This window comes from Aulonocara stuartgranti, assembly GCF_965226115.1.
Source record: "Aulonocara stuartgranti genome assembly, chromosome: 15".
Taxonomy (NCBI): domain Eukaryota; kingdom Metazoa; phylum Chordata; class Actinopteri; order Cichliformes; family Cichlidae; genus Aulonocara; species Aulonocara stuartgranti.
Genome location: NC_138951.1, coordinates 36,037,090 through 36,059,855, shown reverse-complemented (window position 1 = coordinate 36,059,855; position 22,766 = coordinate 36,037,090). Strand labels below are relative to the sequence as shown.

The 22,766-nt window shown below is 41.1% G+C and overlaps 1 protein-coding gene across 4 annotated transcripts; it reads right to left on the bottom strand.

The window, feature by feature from the left end:
* Nucleotides 1-3,411: 3,411 nt before the first annotated feature.
* On the bottom strand, nt 3,412-20,157 carry slc5a5 (solute carrier family 5 member 5). Of its 4 annotated transcripts, none has more exons than XM_082506193.1 (16): nt 20,097-20,157; nt 11,679-12,103; nt 11,014-11,079; nt 10,784-10,835; nt 9,958-10,025; nt 9,369-9,523; nt 9,114-9,254; nt 7,920-8,049; nt 7,459-7,547; nt 7,003-7,115; nt 6,834-6,904; nt 6,377-6,463; nt 5,528-5,730; nt 5,314-5,411; nt 5,077-5,162; nt 3,412-3,622 (listed from the first exon to the last, which is right to left on the bottom strand). In XM_082506193.1, exons 2-16 carry the CDS (start codon nt 12,042-12,044, stop codon nt 3,518-3,520), a joined length of 1,830 nt encoding a protein of 609 aa, XP_082362319.1. In that variant the 5' UTR covers nt 12,045-12,103; nt 20,097-20,157; the 3' UTR covers nt 3,412-3,517. The 4 variants fall into 4 exon arrangements, with proteins under 4 accessions (XP_082362319.1, XP_082362320.1, XP_082362318.1 ...); XM_082506194.1 differs by lacking the exon at nt 20,097-20,157 and adding an exon at nt 15,844-15,938; XM_082506192.1 differs by lacking the exon at nt 20,097-20,157 and adding an exon at nt 12,277-12,488.
* Nucleotides 20,158-22,766: the final 2,609 nt, after the last annotated feature.

Here is a 22,766-nt window from a genome sequence, read left to right as displayed (position 1 = left end):
ATAAAGAAATAAATGGAAACTTTCTATGTTCTATTGTGAATAAAATGTGGGCTTATGAGATTTCCAAAATCATTGAATTCTACATTTTACACACTGTCCCAAAACATAAAACAAAGCAGATAATTTGCATGTTAATACCAAATCATTTGCCAAAAACATAAAAAGGTGGGTGTATTAAAAATATATCAAAGAAATACTTTGGTTAAAAGCAACTATTAATACCCAATTAAAAGTTTTTGAATAAAAGGTATATGGAAACAGGCACTGGAGAGAAGTGTTAATCATTTGGCAAAGAAAAGAACATTGTGGTTAGTAAAAACGACAGATTGGACTGGGAAGCACCCCCCATAGTTTAGGCTACATAACTGTAGTCATTGGATTTTTACATTATATCTGTAGAAACCTAAACTAAACTTTCAAATATAAAGTGGAAAGCACAGTATTTGCATCTTTAGTTGAACGTAAAGCAGCACAAGATGGAAAAAGTCAAATAAAATGCTTCAGAATTATCATTTGAATAAAAAGTCTTATTGAAATGTGGAAGAGTGCATTTTTCCTGCATTTGTGTGAAGTGTGCAATGCAGAGGTAGTTGTTTCCAGTCAGGAATGTTTTCCAGTTCTTGGTTCAGAGAGTGGCAGCACGGTGGCACGGTGGTTAGCACTGTTGCCGCACAGCAAGAAGGTCCTGAGTTCAATTCCATCATCAGGCCGGGGTCTTTCTGTGTGGAGTTTGCATGTTCTCCCCGTGTTTGCGTGGGTTCTCTCCGGGTACTCCGGCTTCCTCCCACCGTCCAAAGACATGCAACTTGTGGGGATAGGTTAATTGGATAATCCAAATTGCCACTAGGTGTGAATGTGAGTGCGAATGGTTGTCTGTCCCTATGTGTTAGCCCTGCGACAGACTGGCGACCTGTCCAGGGTGTACCCTGCCTCTCGCCCTATGACAGCTGGGATAGGCTCCAGTGCCCCCCGCGACCCTGAAAAGGATAAGCGGAAGCGAATGGATGGATGGATGGTTCAGAGAGTGTTTCCTTGTTGGAGAGTGTGCGTGGGTGGGGGTGGGAGGGGTAGAATCCAATCTGTCTTCCTATACTTCTGCCAATCTGGTGATTCTGCTGGCTGGGAGCCGGGAGGGAAGAGAGTTCAGCAGTCTCACAGCCTGGTGGATGAAGCTGTTGGTGAGCCTGGTAGTGTGGGAGCGGAGACTTCTGTATCTCTTTCCAGAGGGCAGGAGGCTGAACAGACAGTGCGCGGGGTGGGTTGCATCGTTGACAATTGTGATGGCTTTGCGGGTGAGGCGAGTGGTGTAAATGTCTTGCAGGGAGGGGAGTGGGAGTGCTTTCTTGGCCAGTGATGCTGTGTTGGTGGTCCAAGAGAGGTCCTCACTGATGTGCATACCGACAGACAGATTGTTCGTTTTTTCTGCAGGGTGCGTTATCATTATCTGTGGATGTGTAATATTTTTCTTCTTCTGACTAAAGTTTAACATGCTGAAAATCTAATCAAACATCACTTTAGTCTTTAGTGAAACACCAAAAAAGATAGAAAACGTGTATCAGCAAGGGCATTCAGGACAGTGCAGTGGAGGGAACCAATCTGAGATTAGAGCAAGCCTCTTCCAGAAGAGGGCAGTAGTGAGATTCAAAGACGCTAGCTGGCCGCTAAACCCCCAGAAGAAGAAAGAGACGCAGAGCATGATGGAGCAGACCGGCGAGGCCCATCATAACAAGAACAACTCGTCTGGCAATGAACTTCCAGCCTGCGGCCTCCACAGTAAGCGCCTGAAAGAGCTGGAGAATGCCGCCCTGCAGACCACTTTAATATCACGGATGGAGACCGAATCGGGGGCGGACGGCGGGAGCTGGACAGAGCAGGAGCCCGGGGAAGGCGAGCAGTCGAACGTCTTGTCCTTGAACCACCGGTCCGGCCCTCCGCAGCAGCCTGGCGCGGATACCGAAACCGAGGAAGCGGAGCCGGATAGAAACGTGGCCAAGGAGCGGGTCGAAGAGGAAAGGACGCTGACGGACCATTTGAATAAACGACTCCTTTCGTCGTTTCTGGAAAAGCTTAACGAACGGGACCTGGCGCTTCCCGGTGTGCAGCGCCTGGACTGTGCTGTAGCCGACGAGGACTCTAACAGGGCCGCCGATGAGTGGTGAAGAAACCCAGTAGCTCATGCGACAACATGGAGGCGTTTGAGGGATTCAGGACAAACGTGCACGGAAGCACAACCTCACCGCTTTAAAGACTGAACTCCACAGTCATTCCTGCCAGCTTATCGGAGTGTGACGAAATATGTTTACTTTTGTAAGGCCACCATGGATGAAAGGTTGATTTAAAATGCAATAAATGAAATTACTGTGTTATAAGCACTTTCGTTCTCATTTATTTGTGTGTAGTTGGCAGCCATGATGGATGCAGTCATGCGTGTGTGTGGGTGGTTTTGCTTTTCTGCATTTTTTTTAGTGACTGTAAATGATCAGCAGGGGTCATCATACACAAAACAATCCTCTTCAGCCTGTTTCTTACATTCGTCTCATTTTTGAGACTAAAGTTTATTCATTTAGTTGTATATTTATTGCACGCAAGATTCCAGAGGGACACATCTCACAATAAATATCACTGTTCGTGTCAATACCACGACCCAATAAATACCCAGCAATAACAGTTCACTTTCTGTCAGGAGACTTTAGGTGTGAATGCAGTCACAGGTGTTGTGGTGTAGAATTTTGTTTTATCTGCTGTGTATTTAGGGTGAAGTGTGAAACTGACAGTACAAAGAGGGTGTTCTGTGTTGTGCTAATGGGGTGTGTTTGTAATGTTGCATGGCAGCAGAAAACAAGTGCAGCATAATGAAATAAAGCTGAACTCCAACCTCTGAGGGGACTGAACTGAACAATAGCTTGTTTTACCCCTTTATTTTTCTTGTTTACACACATGGGGTTACTTTTGCTTCGAAGGTTTTCTTTTTATTTCTCAGATGTCTTTTTGTATAATTGTGTAAAATTGATCTTAGCCACTGAGCCATTGATCTTTGTTTATTTAGAGGTACACCTGCAGTCCACAGTTAAGTAGAAAGTCATAACTGGTACATTATTAAAGGGAAAAATCCCCTCATTCTTTAGGAGGAAGTTTTAGGCTCATTCGAGCAGATGTTAAATGATTGCTGAATGAGGAAGCAAGGGTTGAATTACAGTTTAAGCATATCCCGTGTACCTGCCCACATGTCGGTTAATGCTGGTTGAAGTGCAGGTGTGCATTGTTAGGAATATGGAACATACCAGAATGAGAGTTCCCATGAAAGAGCCTTTCATCACTGATAGTCTGCACTTATAGTTTCTTGGCACAGGTGTAACTTAAAATATGAGGCAGACTTAGAACCAAAATATATAGAGAGAAACACTTTGAAAATGAAAACAACACCTAAATTTATTAGTGCCGATAGAGAGAAGATAGCACCGTGATGTGTTCCAGTGGGATCAGTAGTCTTCTAACAGCTATAGACTGTGCAGTGACTTTATTTTCTGCTGTCTCTTTGGTCTCCTTCCCCTTCCCCTGCATCCTGCTTGTCCATTGTCATCAAAGACACACACTGTAGTTCTTCTGACACTTTGTCTCCCTCCTGAAAACAAAACAGAACCACAGTTAGAGAAAAAGTTTAAAAATAAAGCAAGAGACTGACACAAATCTACAATAATACCTTCTTTATGCACTAACTTTGTTACACCTATTCAACTGCTTTTAACTAATGTATAATCAATCAGGTAGCAGCAGCTCAATGCATTTAGGAATGTAAGCACAGTTAAGACGACCTGCTAAAATTCAAAACAAGAATAGGAAAGAAAAATGTTGTAGTGTCAGGTGGTGTATTTCAGAAACTACTGATTTGCTGGGATTTTCCCCACACAACAAGCTCCAAAGTTTACAGACAATGGTCTGAGAAAGAGTTCCCCCAGTTCCCTGGGGGAAAATGCTTTGATGATGTCAGAGGTCAAAGGAGAATGGCTGGCTGCTTTCAGCTGATAGGAAAGTGACAGCAACGCAAATATCAGTTGCTACAACTAAGATTTGCAGAAGAGCATCTTTCAAAGCACAACACAGCAGGAGAAGACCACAATGAATACCTCTATTCCTGTCAGCATAGAACAGGAAACAGCCTGTAAATTTGCCCACCAAGCTTAGGCAATAGAAGATTAAGAACAACATTCTGCAACGTTCAGATTTTAGGATCAGAATTTGGTGTAAACAACATGAAAGAATGGATTCATCCTGCTTTGTACTGACAGTTCAGACTTGGCGTGTAATGGTGTAAGGACAAGAATATTCTTGTCATGTTTTGGGCCACTTATTACCAACAGAGCAACGTCTAATCCCCACAGCCAGCCAGAGTATCGTTGCTGATCACACTGATTTCTTGAATGTGACAGTGAGTTCACTGTACTCCAATGGCCTCTACTGTTATAAACATAGAATAAAGCACCTTTGGGATGTGGTGGAAGGGAAGATTTGCAGCGAATAATCTGCAGCAGCTGTGTGATGCTGTCACATCAATATGGACCAAAATTTCTGAGGAATGTTTCCAACACTTTATTGAATCTGTGTCATAAAGAATTAAGGCTACTGTGATAAAAAACAAAACAAAAAAAAAAAACTGACCTAGTACTTCCAAGGTGTAGCTAACAAAATGGCTGATGAGTACACACTTAAAATAAGGGAAAGTGAAAACTTCTTGGACAAGAAATCTTTAACAGACTGATCATAATTTCTGTGTTTACACTAACACCATATTCCATATTCCACTTTGAAGTCACGTGTTGAGTTATAAAGCAATAATTACCTTTTAAAACAGATTAATTAATAAATTCATTTTCTTTTGTACATTTTCCCATGGAAATAAGACAAATGTAATACATGTAAACATAACTGACATCTGAGTGGGAAAAAATATCCTTTGAGCCCCCTTCACGTGTTCTAACAGTATTTAGGGCTGCTGTGCACAGTCCATAGTCCTGGTTGTGCACAAGGACTATGGAAAGTACAGTCATTGACTGTGCAGGACAGTCATACAGGACTTACTCTGTTTTTAGGGGAACCCTCCACTTTCTTCTTTTTCAGGTCCCACCATAACAAACCTTCTTTAATGTTCTCCCTCTTTGTTGGGCCTGTGTTGAGAGAAAAAGAATGGCGTAATATGTTTTAAATGCACTGTTTGATTGCTTTGGCATATCTGAAGCGTGTGCACTTTTATTATCTTGAAATCAAATAAAAGCACTGTGAATCAGCAGTTTTACAAACACAATAACAGCTTTTTACCTGTTGCGTAGCTCACAATTACACCGACAAGTACAACTGAACTAGTTGCCATGGCACCGAAGTAGAGGTAGGACATGGAGTAGAAGTTTAACAGGCCCCTAGTTTTGGGAAAAACAGGATAACAACTATTATTATTACTATTATTATTATTATTATCATTATTATTATTATTATAAACTAGCATGTACGTTTAAGCCTCACTGAACTCACTGACCCCTGGTTATTGGGGTGAAGCCGGGTGGAGACAGAGTGCTGGTCTTCGATAGCTATGCTACTCTGGGTGGTGTTTATGGATTCACAGGAACCTGCTAAGCTGGGCAGGACACCCATGGTCTCCTCACTGGGTGGATACAGAGTTGAACCTACAGCTAGCCACATAGAGACAAGGAAGCCAGCTAATATCCCCGTGAATGCCCCCTGAAACACAGATAAAGCAAATGAGCATCCATGGCCAGCTGGTTTCTAAAATGTTTACCTGTAGCACAGTGTCGCTGTGAAAAACAGTAATGGCCCATGTGAGGTAACACACACTCCACGTAAGTGGGACCTCCTTAAATGTAAGGAATTCAGAAAGTAAATATGTGCACTGATAAATTTCCAGGGAAAGTTGTCTGGCTAACAGAACAATATCAAGGTGCTGTGTCAAGAGCGATGAGTGTGAACTGCTTTTTAACTGTTTCACTATTAAACTAGAGCTCACAAAGTTACTGCTTTAAAATGTTTTATGTGACGTGTCCGAACAAAGGAGTGGTGTTAACAGTAACACAGATTCATCATGGATCTGTGACTAACACCCAAGTCTTCCTTAATAGATAAGATAGATGTCTACATTAATACATGGCAAACATTCAAGTTAATAATTGTTATATTTTCAAGAAATACGTTTCAAAATTTCCATCGAGTATTATGCAATTTAGTTTGAGACATTCTCCTGATATTTTTAGATTAAAGAGAATACAATTCAGGCCATTGTTTAAGTCGTTTGGCTTTTACCTGTGAATTTAATCTAAGTACATGTGCTTCTTGGAAGTATTTGTAGATCATTTCTTTACCAGTCACTCACCAGTCTGTTTGCTGCTGGGAAAAATATTCCCAAAATAAACACTCCAAGTAATGGGCCGCTGACCACACCCATGACAGTAAATGATCCCTAAAGAGGGAAGATAAATGGTACGTTCGAAAATCAACCCAAAAAACTTTGTTACAGAGTATAGTATAAATCTTATCTGTAATTAGTTATTCAGGTCAAAAATGTAACTGTCTTATATCTCTTACATATGCACTGCATGCCTGAATTACGGTGCCCATGTGAGAAAAGTGCATCTAACATTTCTGAAGTTTCAAAATACCTCCTGCTGTGTGTGGCATATCTGAAACTGCAACTTTTACACAGTCTTCCAACATTATCTGGGTTTCATGTATGACAACAACAATAGTTGTATAACAACAACTATTGTTTTATCATTTTTGTTAAAAATTGCAAAAATCTTTGGTAAAATGATTGATTATGATATTGTTACCTGAAGAACTCCCCAGTTCACTAGGGAGGAGAGTGCAGCCACCAAGATACAACCACCACCATACAGGAGTGCTTAGAGAAAAGGTTCAAAATGCATTATTGCCGAATATGACTTATTCTAAGAATCTGGGACTAAAACATTACAGCAGTAAGTGGTATAGTCAGCCTACACAATCCTCTGGAAACCAGCATCAGTTTCTTCTGTGTCATGTGAAGCAGATAGGGGTGCAGGATATCCTCAATCGTCACCGCAGCCATGGCATTGATGCTTGTGGAAGCCGTACTGTTAAAAAGAGGCTTGATTAACATTAATCTCATAGCGGCAGCTCATTATTTGATGGTTCTTTCTTGTGCATAAAAATGTGTAATATATATGTATACAGTATGTAAAAGATGTAACATGCATATGATGAATGTTAGATGTTAACAGAGGATATGTAGTTTAGTCTGATATTTCCTCACATTCACTTGAAGACTGAAGAGTTTTCTGTCTTTAAACCTCAAATAGCCTTAAACCATCACACAAGTTACGAAATGTCTCAAGCGAAGTTATTTATGCTGGCTCCTTGTAATGTGAGGGACATACCTGCTTCAGGTAAGGTTTAAAGAAACGTAGATTTGGATACCTCAAAGTCCCGCTGTATGCACAGGCGAGGAAAAGACCTGGGAAGCCCGGGTAATTTTGGAATATGTCCAGCACAAAGTACGGCATAAGCTTCATCAGATGCATAAAGAGTAAAAAAACCAAAAAAAAAACCCCAACAATAAACAGGTACATACTGGCATGTAACATACGAGCATACCAAAACACACTAGTTATTAGTGGTATTCAGTCTTGGCCACATAAAGGCCCTGCTGAGATAATAGAAATGTCCGTATTTGTTTGTTTGTTTTTTTCCTTGTACAATATGGATATTTACTGTATACCTCAATATGCAACTAAGTAAAATATTCCATTTAGCCATTAGCCTAATTTAACAATAAAATGAGTTTAGCTAAGAACAAATGTCTGCATCTCAAGAAACATCTTAAAACTGACTCATTAAATATTTCGTTGCTCAGTACAAAATGAAAGTAATCTGATTACCAGGTCAGGTTTAGAAATCCTCCCAGACTTCAGTGGATCACACGTGTTGTAAAAAGCAAACATGACGATGCCACAGGTTGCTGCACTGCTCACAATGAGGCACAGACCCACTTGGTTCACAAACAGTGCCCTGAAAATGAAACCAAACATGATGACTGTTTCCACTTCCTACTTACTGGTGTGGGAAAAGTGAAAAACTGTTATTATAAATTTTAATCTAAAACTTGAATTAGATATCCATCTATGCTTGGAAGTAAATTTACATTACAAAGAATTGCTGGTTAATATATGGAGATGTTCATTGTCATAATAACACATTCCTTCTTAAGTGTAATCAGTATATGTACATGCAAATATCATAATTAAAAAACCCAAATCGATGGATATGTAATGTCTGTAGGACAACAATGCTTTATAATATCAAGTGCCTATTAAGAAGAACTAGTGCCTGAACTATCAGACCTGGACAGTCCTCTCACTTTGAGAAAACATGAATGAGGACCACAATAGCAGACACCTGGAAAATAATGATACTGTCCTGAGGGAGTCACTGTGAAACAATCTACCTTGCATCCATAATTAAATGACAAAAGTCTTCTTATTAAAGCTATTTTAAACCATTAGATAAACAAAGATGTCAGAGCTTTCATGAGGATTTTAGAAGACGAGGCTATTCAGTCCAAAGTTGGAGAGTTTTGAAAAATCAGAAACAGGGAAATGGCACAAAAGCAGTCAGAGAATAGCACATTTAAAAAGATGAACGACAGCAGAGTAATGATGCAAACTGTAGAGCCACAACAATGTTTGATGCAACATATTTTGAGACAATGTATACATGGCTACAATAGCATCTATGGTCAGCCCATAGCACCAACAGTAAACTGGCCTCAGACTGGCAACTTTTAGGCTACAGGTCCATTTTGTTAATCTGTGTGTGTGAGACAACCATGTTGGGGACATCCCCTCTGACTGACATCATGCAGAGCCAGTCTGAAGCCTGAGCTCTTGGCTCATGGGGTTAGTTAAACACATGCTGACCTTATTATTTGAAACTCTGACCTCTTCCTTGTCTTGTCGCATGGCTTTTCAGTGGTTGGTTACGTTTCAGCTATTATAACTGAAACATAATCAGATTTCATGGATACTATGCTTGTGTCATAGTCTGTCTGTTTCAGCATGTAGGTGTTCACTCACCACTGGGCCGCTCTCTCTGATCGACAGGAGATGTATCGCTGGACTTGTGCTTGGTTCACTCCGTACATGGACAGCCAAACCAATGCACCCCCAACAGAGAGGCTCCAGAATGTGTAGCGATGCCGTGGGTCAAAGCTAAAACTGTGGAAGATCCAAGTAGCATTTGCAGTGACTTGTTCAGTCTTTTTGTATCAAGATGTAGTCGCACACTAATGTACATTTATAAAGACATTCATAATTAAAAATGTTTTTTACTCATTAAAATTAATGCGTGATCCATTGTTTGCAATCCTCAGTACTTGTGCCGGACCACCAACCAGGACTGTGCCATGGATGTAAATGGCCACAAAGCCCAACAACATGACAATGATCTGGAATACATCAGTCCAGATCACAGCTTTTATTCCACCCTATACAGAGATGAGAGGAGACAGAAACAGAGCATGAGACAAATGTTTGCACCTTAATAACTTTGTGTACGGAGTTAAAACTTAATACAAAACCTGAAACACGATGTCAGCTGAATGTTTGTGTTTTAATCTCTGATTTAAGTTTACTGCTCTGTGTTAGATATACAGTAACAGCATTTTTATTCTCAGAGAAGTCTGAGGTTAAAAGACATCTACCACGAGAAAAAACATCCCCCAAAACCAAAATAATCTGCTAGTTTTATCTAGACAACTTAGTTTACATTTTATTTTTGTTTAGGCATCTTATTTTGAAATACATCCTGCACAAATGAGCCAACAAGGCATTTTTAAATGAACACTGAACTCTGAAACAGGTGGTGGTCTGATGCTGCATGCTTACTTGTTTGATGAGAATATTAAAGCAGTCTTCTTACCAGTGTGGTGTACAAGGTGCAGATGAGCCCAGTAGAAAATAGGGATGCCCATATGTTGAGTCCAGTAGCTACAAAAACAGTGAATGAAACAACAGCTTTATTTGTAAACTACAAGAACCAGTCATTAATAATGTGTGAAAACCATCCACAAATTTATGGTAAAAAAGTAAAAATTATTTCTGGTACTAATTCAATTCAAGTTATTTTATTTATACAGCGCCAAATCACAACAACAGTTGCCTCAAGGTGCTTTATATTGTAAGGTAGACCCTACAATAATACATACAGAGAAAAACCCAACAATCATATGAGCAAGCACTTTGGCAACAGTGGGAAGGAAAAACTCCCTTTTAACAGGAAGAAACCTCCGGCAGAACCAGGCTCAGGGAGGGGCGGGGCCATCTCCCACGACCGGGGAGAGAGAAAGAAGACAGTACTAAAGAACTAAAGTACTAAAAGACGGTACTAAATATCATACATACAGTAATTAAATTTGCCTTCTTGAGTTTTGAGCAAAGATACTTAATTAAAAAGTTTCATAAAAAGTCAGTGCAGCAGGTCTTAGTGTCAGGTTTAATGTCACCCTTTCCTATCACTGTTCAGATATTTCTTATCACTGTTTAAACATTCATTTTTGTAACACATATTTCCCTTAAATTTATTCCACACATCCTCTTCTCAGAAATAAACGGTTTAGCTGAGTCAACACTGATAAGGAGCAAAACGTCTGGTGCTATAAATACACACGTGTTCTCCAGTATGACAAAGTGTCAAATAAATGAAAATATCCTATGAAAACAGAGGACCATGTTTAGACCTCACCTACCTTGATTCAGAATTAAAGCTGGCGCGTAGATGACAATCCCTGTGTAAAGCAGCTGTGAGAGAGGAAATTCAAGCAAAGCAGCAAAAAGGTGATAAACACTGGGTTAAAGGATTGAAGCCACTAGGTTTGCCTGAAGATGAATAAATATGAGAAGAATTTGAAAATAAAAAATGTCTTTGTGAGCTCCAAATTCTTCAATCCAACAGAGAACATTACATTGTCTGTCTTACCGTGGCAACGAGAAACTGAATGCTCCCCAGCAGCTGCATCCCTCTGCCAAATCTCATCCTCAGATACTGTGACAGGCAGATGGTCGGTGTTATAACCTCATCCTTCTTCACCCCCTATATTCACCATGTTTGAAGGACTACAGGCACCTTTCAACACTTGGTCAGATAAATTCTATTACTTCGCTGTTGATAAATACATTGTCATGTTTCGTTAATAAAAATCCTCAAATCAAACTATTTTTATTATATTGTTCTAAAATTAGCAGCCACTCAATCATCAGTGGCAAATAAAATTATTGCTCCTGTTACTTTGATAATTGCACAATGTAATGCATATTTATAAACTTTTGAATTTGTTAATTTTTATTTGTTAATCATTGCAATGAGGTCATATGAAATATAAGAAATATGTGATTTAATTTAAAAAAAAAAACATACAAAATTTGCAATTCACAATGAAAGTTTGTTATATAGACATGTGACATGCAAGGGATATTTCCATAGCAATTTATCTTAGTGTGAAAGGGTTTCGCAGAATTATGTTACATAGAATCATCTAAATATAATTATGTGCATCATGAATGAATTAAAACAATTCAGAAGACTGAAATATACTCATTTCCTTCATAAAATAAATGAGGCAATGACTATTAGGTCATTAGAACCTGATTGGTGCTGGTGATGCCCAGTCGAAAGAAAACCGGCAGGAACAGGTAAGCTGTCAGCAAGGAGTTGATGCTTTGTCCGAGGCACATGTAGAGGAATTTGAAGCCATAGCGAAAACCTTCAGAAGGAACACCCAGAACCTGGACTGCTGACATGAAGCTGGCACAGAGAGACAAGCCAACAGGAATCGCTGGCAAGCTCCGGCCCCCAGTGAAGAAGTCGTCAGCAGTTGCTTCTCTTGGCCTTTTCTTCAGGGCCTGGAAAAGTCCTATCGCCACAGAAACCAATAACATGGCAGCAAAGACTGCATAGTCAGCCAAAACAAAACCTGGTCCGGATGGCTCACTAGCAGACTGGCCTTCCATTATTGAGTTTGATAATCTCAGCCCTCTAGATTTCTCCACAGTCAGGATGTTTGGTGAATCTGTCAGCGGGAATTACATCCAATTAGTAACCAAACAACTCCTGAAGTTTGAAAAAGTCATTTTAAATTCATATTAATGTATTTTAAATATAAACACTGTGAGAATTCTTAAAGTCAACTAAATGCAACATTTTTGAAAACTGATTTGGGCGGCATGGTGGCAGCGCTGTTACCTCACAGCAAGAAGTTTCCTACGTTCAAATTCATAATCTGGCTGCTGCCTTTCACTGTAGAGCTTTTGTGTTTGTCATGTGTTTCTGTGTGTCTGCTTGGGATTTCTCCAGGTAGTCTGGTTTCCTCCTACAGTCTAACACTTGCAGTTAGTGGGCCGGGCATAATTGGTAATTCTAAATTGGCCACAGGTGTGAATTCTCTATTAGCCCTAACAGAAATGCAAGCTGTGCAGGACCTGGCCCCTGTCGTAGCAGAGTATAGGATGATCAAAGTCAGATAAGTGTTTCATGTGTCACCCTCTTGCATGAACGTGAAATAAAACAGGAAACCACATGCAGTTTGCTGTGCTTAGACTTGTTTTTAACATGTTGTGAAATCATTTTAACCAGTCTTAAGTCTTACACTGTTTACAATGCGACAGCATCCCCCACCACACACACACACACACACACACACACACACATATATATGTATATATATATATATATATATATATATATATATATATATAACTAATTACTGTTCATTTTTAGGTATTTTAATTACAGTTACTTACAAAGTGCTTGTGTTACATTGTAAAATAATTAAACCCGCTGAATATCATTATTTAATTTCAATAATTTATCTTCTAAACGTAGAAGTAAACTCTGCTGATTTAACATCGCTGTAGTGCAGGTGCACGTCATTTCACGCCAGTTTGCTGCATAGTCGTATTCTAAAGCGGAAGATGTCGGACTCGGCTGAAGTGTGTGGCTGTTTTTTGAAATGGACATATTCCCGTCTCTTCACTTTTCTGAAACAAGCAGACAAGAATATTACAATAATATGTAAGCTATGTCCTGGGGAGAAAAAACTATCAGCTGAAGCGCCTGACACGAGAGCATAGACGAACACTTCTGAGTGATCCTTGTTCATCATCCATGGATAACACCGCGGCAACTCCTGCTAAGCACGCAAAACCTGACTTTACTTCAGCAGCACAGAAAGCGTCTGAAGGTGAGCTTTTTTTTTTTCCAAGATGGGGCCACAGGCAGCTTGTTACCTCAGCTCCCAGCTCGTTTTTCTTTTCTTTTTATTTTTCTTTGTGTTTTAAGCTTTTTCCCCCCCGACTCTCTTGGTCATCTTTTATTTGAACTACAACCTGTAGAGTAATTCCATGTCTTCTACTCCCTTTGGGAATTTTCATCACCACATCCAGAGAACCTGTAAGTCACCGCGTTGTTTAAATAAGTAAATAGCGAGTTAAATTTTTGTCTTCTTTTTTTCCTGCTGATCCGAAAATTGATCCGATCTGTGACGAAAAAAACGTGATCCGATCCGTGAGACTTTTGATCCGTTGCACCACTAGTTTCTACCAAGAAGGTACAAGAAGACCTGCTGAAAGAAATCTCTGGACACTTCTAGGACAATAGAGGAGCCACAGTGTCTATTGAGCAGTGGTGAGCAACGACTTGAATCTGTTTTTCAACAGATTTGACTCTGGACCACTTACCACCTCCCCCACCCCTGAGGTTCCCTCAGCCCTCCTCCATATGGCCTGCATTTGTATAGCGCTTTTCTAGTCCCTAAGGACCCCAAAGCGCTTTACATATCCAGTCATCCACCCATTCACACACACATTCACGATGGCAAGCTACATTGTAGCCACAGCTGCCCTGGGGCGCACTGACAGAGGACACTGGCGCCACGGGCCCTCTGACCACCACCAGTAGGCAAACATGGGGTTATTATCTTGCCCAAGGATATTTGGCATGCAGCCAGGAGGCAGCCTGGGATCGAACCACCGACCTTCTGATTAGTGGCTGACCTGCTCTGCCACCTGAGCTACAGCCACCCCGTACATATCTTTAGCCTGAACATGAGTCTGGAAAGGTTTCCTGAACTGTGGAAGACTTCTTGTGTGGTTCTGGTGCCAAAGATCGCACACCCCAGGGAGCCCAACCACTTCAAGTCTGTGGCTTTGACTTCTCACCTGATGAAGACCATGGAAAGGCTCATCCTGCACCACCACCGTTCCCTCTCTCACCTAGAGCAGGCATGGAGCACTTTGAGGATCATGTTTTTGTCTTCTCGACACCATCCAGTCTGCACTACTGAGAGGGAAGCTGGAGGGAGCTGGAGTGGGCAAACAGATCACTGCATGTGACTTTCCATGGCTATGTGTCCGAGGTGGTAATCTGCAGCATGGGGGCGCCAGGACATTCTATGACTGTGCCGTTTTCTATGCAGTGGCCTGCTGGGGGAGCAGATGCACAGACAGGGACAGGAGCAGGATTGACAAACTGGTGCAGAGGTCTAGCCTCTGTGCTGGGATGTGCTCTGGAATCCGTGGTGGTAGTGGGCGAGAGGAGGATGTTAGTCAATCAGACATCCATCATGAGCATCCCACATCACCCTCTGTATGAGTCTGTGAGTGCACTGAGCAGCTCCTTTAGAATAGAATAGAATAGAATAGAATAGAATAGCCTTTATTGTCATTGTACAGAGTACAACGAAATTGGAGTGCCACTCCCTTGGTGCAAGTTTCAATAATAAATATAAATGTAAAATATAAAAAGTACAAAAAACCAATCGTAAGTACTCAAACAATACTATGTACAATATATACAGGATAGCAGCATTAATATAATGACAGTATGAATAGCAGCATAATATAATGACAGTGACGGTATGGAATAGGTTAAATTGTTTTTGTGCTTATTTACTACGGTGATAGCTCTGGGAAAGAAGCTATCCCTGAATCTGTTTGTCCTGGTTTTATGTGACCTGTACCGTCGGCCTGACGGTAATAGTTCAAACAGTTGGTTGCTGGGGTGAGAGTAGTCCTTGATGATATTGCCAGCTCTGCTGAGGTACCGAGAGTTTGCAGTGACCTCCAGGCTGGGCAGAGAGCAGCCAGTGATCTTCTGGGCTGTGTTGATGACCCTCTGCAGTACTTTCCTATCTGCAGCTGAGCACCCTGCATACCATGTTGTTATGCCGTACGTTAGGATGCTCTCTATGGTGGCTCTGTAAAATGTCACCAGCAGCCTCTCCTCCAGGTTGTTCCTCCTGAGCACTCTCAGAAAGTGGAGACGCTGCTGGGCCTTTTTAACCACCGCCGTGGTATTTGCAGTCCAGGAGAGGTCATCAGAGATCTGCACGCCCAGAAACCTCATGGAGTGTACCCTCTCCACACAGTTCCCGTGAATGTAAAGTGGGGCCAGGTCTGCTCTGCCCTTCCTGAAGTCCAAGATAAGTTCTTTAGTTTTCGTGGTGTTCAGTTGGGGGTTGTCAGAGACTGAAACACCCTAGCTGCAGGAAGGAGCACTTTCGCAGATCATTCATCCCGACAGCAGTTAGACTCTATAACTCCTCAAACATGCTGTCATGAGTCACTTGGACATTGTGGACATCCACAGTTACCACTTCATGCATAATGCACCATATATATGTATGGACGTGTGCATGTATATGTGTACGCATACGTGTATATATATATGTATATTTAGTGAGTATGGTGTATGTGTGTTTGTACATGTGTGTGTACATGTACATGTCTATACTTATAGATATTTATTACTTACATAGTAAGTGTAGTAGTAGAATAGTATAGCCAGCAGAAAAAGCAGAGGTGGGGACACGTCTCCGTTAAATTATCGGTATGCTGTCCAGACCTGGAGCTGCTAGCCGTTAGCTTGCGGCCATATTATCTACCTCGAGAGTTCAGTCATGTGATCTGTGTGTGTGTTTACATTCTTCCAAGGGCCAACGCAGCAGCTGCCTGTGAGGAAATACACACAGTTACAGCAAGACTGCAGACACAACACCCTGAGGCTTTCATTATTATATCTGGAGACTTCAATCATGCCACACTGGATTCTACTCTGGCTGCTTTTCACCAGTTTGTAAATTGTCCCACAAGGAGCAACAGGACAATTGACCTACTGTATGCTAATGTGAGAGATGCATACAGAGCCACCCCCCTCCCCCCACTAGGGAAGTCAGACCACAACCTGGTTTACCTACAGCCACAATACACACCCCTCATCCAAAGGCAGCCTGTCACAACACGCTCCATCAGGAGATGGACCCCAGAAAAGGAGGATGCTCTGAGAGACTGCTATGACACCACAGACTGGGATGTGCTTCTGAGCCCACATGGTGAGGACATAGAGGGGGCGACACACTGTCTGACAGACTACCTTAACTTTTGTGTGGACACGGTCGCCCCTGCTAAGACAGTACGGTGTTATCCTAATAACAAACCGTGGGTAACACAGGAAGTCAAAGCTGTCCTCAACATGAAGAAGAAGGCTTTCAGGAGCAAAGTGAAGGAGGAGATGAAAGCAGCACAGTGGGAGGTGAAACGCTGCCTGAGGGAAGCAAAGGACACCTACAGCAGGAAGGCGGAGCAGAAGTTGGAGAGGAACAATATGATCGAGGTCTGGAATGGTGTGAAAACCATCACGGGCCACAACACCAAGAACAGCACAGTGGGGGGGACTGTGGAGAAGGCAAACGAACTCAACAACTTCTTCAACAGGTTTGACCAGCCCACAACCCCCCCCAGCCTCACCTTTACTACAGAGCCCTCTCCCCACTCTCCTACTTCCCTCGCTTCCCCCCCATCCTGACACTATGACACCCTCCTCCTCCAACCCCTCTCTCAACAGCAGGACATCTCCCCCCCCCCTCCTTCCAATCATCTCCCAGTGTCACAGTGGATCAGATCAGAAGACAACTGAGGAAGCTTCGCCCCAGAATGGCAGCAGGCCCAGACAAGGTGTGTCCTAGGATGCTAAAGGCGTGTGCTGCTGAACTTGGGGAGCCGCTACAACGAGTCTTCAATCTCAGTCTGCGACTGGGGAGAGTTACCGCCCTATGGAAGACATCCTGCATCGTCCCGGTCCCCAAAAGGAACCGGCCCAATGAGCTGAATGACTTCCGACCAGTGGCACTGACGTCACATCTTATGAAGACTCTAGAGCGGCTGTACCTCCTACATAGAGCCCACTCACACCTGGACAAGGGAAAAGGCATGGTCAGGATCCTGTTTCTTGACTTTTCCAGTGCCTTTAATACCATCCAGCCCTGTCTGCTCCAGGAAAAACTGAACAGGATGCAGGTGGACCCCTGCCTGGTCGCTTGGACCTCTGACTACCTCACTGACAGACCACAGTACGTCAGGCTGAAGGACATCACGTCTGACACTGTGGTCAGCAGCACAGGAGCACCACAGGGAACTGTGCTGTCCCCTCTTCTCTTCACCCTGTACACCTCTGACTTCTGCTACAACTCTGAATTATGTCATATTCAGAAGTTTGCAGATGACACAGCCATCATGGGGTGTATCTGGGATAATCAGGAAGAGGAGTACAGAAGTCTGGTGAGGAACTTCATCACATGGAGTCACACAAACCAACTGAGCTGTAGTGCCTCTTCACTTCACTGTGCAATACTTTTAGTGCAATACTTTTAGTGCAATACTTTTTGTGCAATACTTTTTGTGCAATACTTTTTGTTAATAGTCAGCGGTGCAATAGACTTCAATACTTGAAATGTGCAATTCCCTTGTATTCTTATTTCTATTTATTCTATTTATCCCTTTCGTATATTTTATTTATATATGTCTCTGTATTTATATATGTGTATATATATATATAATATTCTGCTCACGTTCTGTAACTCCTGTCGGTGCTGTGCTATTGGAAACCCAATTTCCCAGAGGAACCCACCCGAGAGATTAATAAAGTTTTATCTTATCTTAGTTGAAATTTATTACTTGCAAATTTCCACAACCCTCTATCCATAACACGCTCTAGGCATGCGTATACATAGAACCTCCGCTACCGTTGTGTATATTTTATTATCTTATTTGTTTTGTATTTCTTGACTTTATATTCTAGTATTCTTTTGCTATCTATACCTGAGCTGCGGTAACGAGCAATTTTTCCCACCGTGAGATCAATAAAGTCTTGTGTTTCTTATGTTATCGTATCTTATATATATATATGCACACACAGACACACAACTACTGAGAAAACAGCATGATCGTTAACTGCAGGTAGATGAAAAATGACCTTTGCACCATGTTGGTTCCATGTCACAATGAAAAGCTTTCTTGGTTTGAAAATGACCTTTGTTATTTTGCAGAACTACATAAGGGCAACACTATGTTCTTATACTAGTGTAATTTAATCTACAGCAATGGGTATGCAAAGCACTCCTTATAATAAAGGTTAGGGCATGCATTAATCCTTAACAAACAATCAAATAAAATAAATACTGTTGAACAAATCTCATCAACACTTGATTTTAACCACAAGCAATCTTTATTAGTATTAAAGGCAAACAATATTGTTTGCCTTTAATACATCGATATTTTAGTAATTTAGGGTAAATTTGTAGTTTATCATTAACAGGAACACAGTGGAAAGAAACTAACATTCGGATTGTATATATTCAAAGGAACTACTTCCGCCTTTCATAGTCATGTGCGAAATACGGCTGTATAAATGTCTTGCTGCCCCTTGGCGTGCGCACTCACAACAATGGCCGATCGTAACTGGAGTCATGTGTGAATGTATTTTACCTCCACAAACAGCTGAGACGTGGTTTGCGATACATGTGGCAAAAAAGTGAGGTGTTGTGGCCATACTTGCCAACCTTGAGACCTCAGAATTAGGGAGGCATTCAAAAGGGCTGTTGGGGGGGTGATAAATACATTTTACAGGGTTTATTTATTGGGTAAAATACGTTAAATGTCACCGTTATTATCGGCCGGTCCCGAAACAGCGGGGGTGTCCAAATTCAGAGGCTGCTTCCACCTGAGGACCCGGCCTTCGCGGTCTAAAGAAAACCGGGTAGTACGTCGTGAGCTCCCTCAGTGGAGTGAAACTGCCGTCTGCTCCTTGCTATCCAAAATATAACCGGGCGCTGACGTAAACTCTTCTGTTTAATCAGTTTTCTGTTTAACGTTTATTCAGCTGTGTGAAAACCCCGGAGGAACCCTCCCGAGGGATTAATAAAGTTTAATTTAATCTAATCTAATCTAATCTAATCTAATAACTTTAATCTCAGCCAAACCGATTTACTCACGAACAAATAAAACACTGAAAAAGCCAAACAATAGCATTTTTAAGTTATCAAAGTGACTTATATATCATGTTTAACCCGAGTAGTGAAAGACCGCAGGGGTTTGAAGACGATGTGTCGGTCGGCTCAGATATTTGAAGTTTACACAGCTACAGTCTCACCTGAAAATATGTTAAAAGTTTTTTTGCGACCCAGAAAGAGAAATAAGAGTAATATTAAAACTAAGGTGCTGCCGCCATTGTTGGAAACTGGAATTGGCTGAGCCATGCTATGAATTCTGCAATATGGTTTTTCAATTTTGTATTGTATTGTATTTTTCATTTCTATATGACGAATCCTGCATTATTAAGTGATAAGAACAAGTAATCTGATGTCCTGTAATCATTATGACGCTATAATTTGAGATACAATTAATAAAATAAGTTTTTGTACAAAGTATCGGTATCGGATCAGTATCATCGATACCACCCTGGATATTACTTGGTATCGGATCGGAAAGGAAATCAGTGGTATCACACATCACTATTTAGGACTCATTTTTCCAAAAGATTGAATGTTGACTTAAAAAAAATAGAAACATATCTTTTCATTTAACTAAGTGTAGTATTGCCAATTATCTATTATACTTGCAAATCTGGATCTGGGGTATTTACATCTAATCTATAAATGTATTTCCCCCCATTTGCAGCAAATTACTAAGAATATTTTGATAGGAAAATGCAAATTACTTAAAAGTACTCACCACTGTTACTCCATGCAGTTCAGCTGTGTCCAGTCACTGAAGGAGGAATGCACTGTCTGCCTTCTTAAGTCCTCTGCAGCTGCAAGCACGTGTGTAAGTGTGTGTGACGCCTGAACACATCACAAGAAGCTCCATGCACGTTTGTGCTCAGGTGTGTGTGTGTGTACATGTGTCCATGGATGTGTGGTTATAAATGTTTGCATTTGTGTGTGTGCTTATGAGAGATGGAGTCAAACTGATGGGCAGTGTGGAATTTGGTATTTGTTAATGTGACTTTCAATTTCTCAGTTAATAATCACAGCTACGAAATCACATAGCATACTTCTGGTCTTTAGTAACCTGCAATTATTGTGCAATACATTAATTTGCATGAAGTTAATATTGAGTAAGTGAGTGAATGAGCTTCAGAGTTACTGCTGTGGAAATCTAGAGACTAAATAAGATGAGCAGCTGTGCTAAACAGCACAATTTGGATACAATAACTAAATTTACTGACTTTTACACTAGTATATGCCAATTCTACAATGTTTAAATATGATATATATATATATATATATATATATATATATATATATATATATATATATATAAATCGATTATCAAAACCCACCCCTATCCCTATATATATATATATATATATATATATTTCATATATGGGTAGGGGTGGGTTTTGATAATCGATTTATTGCTTAAAATCCATTCTGGCTTCGATAACGTGATATCCATTCATTAAAATCCTGAATCAATTTTTTAATATAAATTTATTTTGCCCGAAATGCCACAATCTTAGGTGAAACCTCACAAAATTTCAACAACCACCAAACAGCTAAAACAGTGAATGAGAGCAGGAACACGGATTCTGCACATAAATGTAAACACAAAGTGCGGACCCGCTGACGGATCAGAATCAGTGAGATGTGGCTTTCTCACCCGATGGCACAGACACGGTCGGGGCTGAAAGCTGACAGCTCGCTGATTCTGATGTTTTGGCGGATCCGCGCTTTGTGTTTACGCAGTTTTTGCGCTGATTCTAAAGCTGATAATTTTATCTCTCTCCAAACAATATTGACCAAACCAGCAGCAAAAGAAGATCCAAACTACGCTTTACATAAACACTGTCATGGACTCCCTCTGACTTTTACTGTTTTGCTTCCAACACGATAAAATCACACGTCATGCACAGCTCTCTCCCTCTTGCTCTCTCTGTACTTCAAGAACAGTTTCCCGTCTGAAAATCTGTTTTATTCGCTTGCTTGTTACGCACAAGTCTACCGTTGTTTACAGCACTGTCGGACACTGTTTTTTCCTTTTACTTACTTCCGAAAAGAAAACATAATTTCTGCTGTTCAATGGGCTACTGAACAAATTGAAACTTTTTAAAATTATGCAAAATGCAAAATGCTTAGCCGTGTCTCTACTAAAACCGCTGTAACTTCATAGGTAATGTTCATATGTTGATTAATGGTTTTCTTTCGTTTTTGATATACTTTTTATAAAATCCCAGGCCAGGAAAATCACCTTCATGTTTTTCTGTGTTTTATCTTCAGCTACTTTGACACAAAGGCGTCTGCTGTGATGCTTACACGTTTGATAAAGTCTTGCGAGTGACAGACGATACTCAGCCCTATATATGGGACATTCCTTTTACATGAACATACATGTAGAGCAGGGGTAGGCAACCTTTGTGATGACAAGTGCCATCTAAAATTTCCTCAGAAGTCAATGTGCCATATAATTGCATTAGCAATAAATTTAGTAATGCTCTATATTAACAGTTGCTGCGCTGAGCGGAGAGCTCCTGAAGCATTTGAAGTGTTGGAATGTGGAAATTTCAATATCGCTTGAAAAAACTGACAGCTAGCAACGTCCCTCTCACCAGTAGGCTAAGTGATTTTTAGCCAATTACAAGCTGAATCTGGTAGTTGGGGGTGTTAGCTAAGATACTGTCATTAAGAAGCGGTACAACAAATGTGTCTATGTGAGCTAATTTGCGATGTGCACCGCTGGCCCGGCCATTTATTTTTTTATTGCACCCTCTCAGATTAATTCACTGCGTGTCGTGCCCAGGGCTGGAGTGGGACAAAAAATCGGCCCGGGCATTTTGACTAGAGACCGGCCCACCAGGTATTATAGGAAAAGCCATAAAGCCTTTGAATGAAAACAAACGCTGTTTTGACAGTGATGTACACAGTCTTGTTGGTATATGTATGATTTCTATACGTTGTACATCAGATAAAAAGTTTGGTTGTAAGATTCAGATAATTATTTAATAAAAGCTAGACATTTTAAATGAGAATAAGAAAGAAAAGTATTTCTTTTGCCCCCCTTTCCCTGTTAATGCCCTACCTGGCCTCCTGGCAAAACTTTGCTAGAGCTGCCCCTGCACAGTTACCAGCTGTCAGCTACTTAGAAAAGGATCCTGGTGTCATTTGTCTCTCAGAAACAGCTCATAACTTTCCTTCAACTCATTCATGTCACCTAAAAGGTAAACCTGTTTCTCCATCACCTGTTCGGCTCTGATGATTCATCTTCATGTTTCGCTCTCACCAGATATCCAAACCGATACCATGACCAGCAGCTTTTACAGCTGTGGCTCCAGCAAATATCAAAGAGGGAGGGTTCCTGGGGCATGGAGAGTTCAGGGGGGTGACGCAGCAGATTTCTGTTGAG

Coding starts and splice junctions, on each gene's coding strand:
- slc5a5 (XM_082506193.1), bottom strand. CDS start 12,044: ATGGAAGGCCAGTCTGCTAGTGAGCCATCCGGACCAGGTTTTGTTTTG. Junction 8,050..9,113: donor TCAGAGAGAGCGGCCCAGTG/GTGAGTGAACAC, acceptor TTTCATTTTCAG/GGCACTGTTTGTGAACCAAG. Junction 7,116..7,458: donor GCATACAGCGGGACTTTGAG/GTATCCAAATCT, acceptor TCTTTTTAACAG/TACGGCTTCCACAAGCATCA.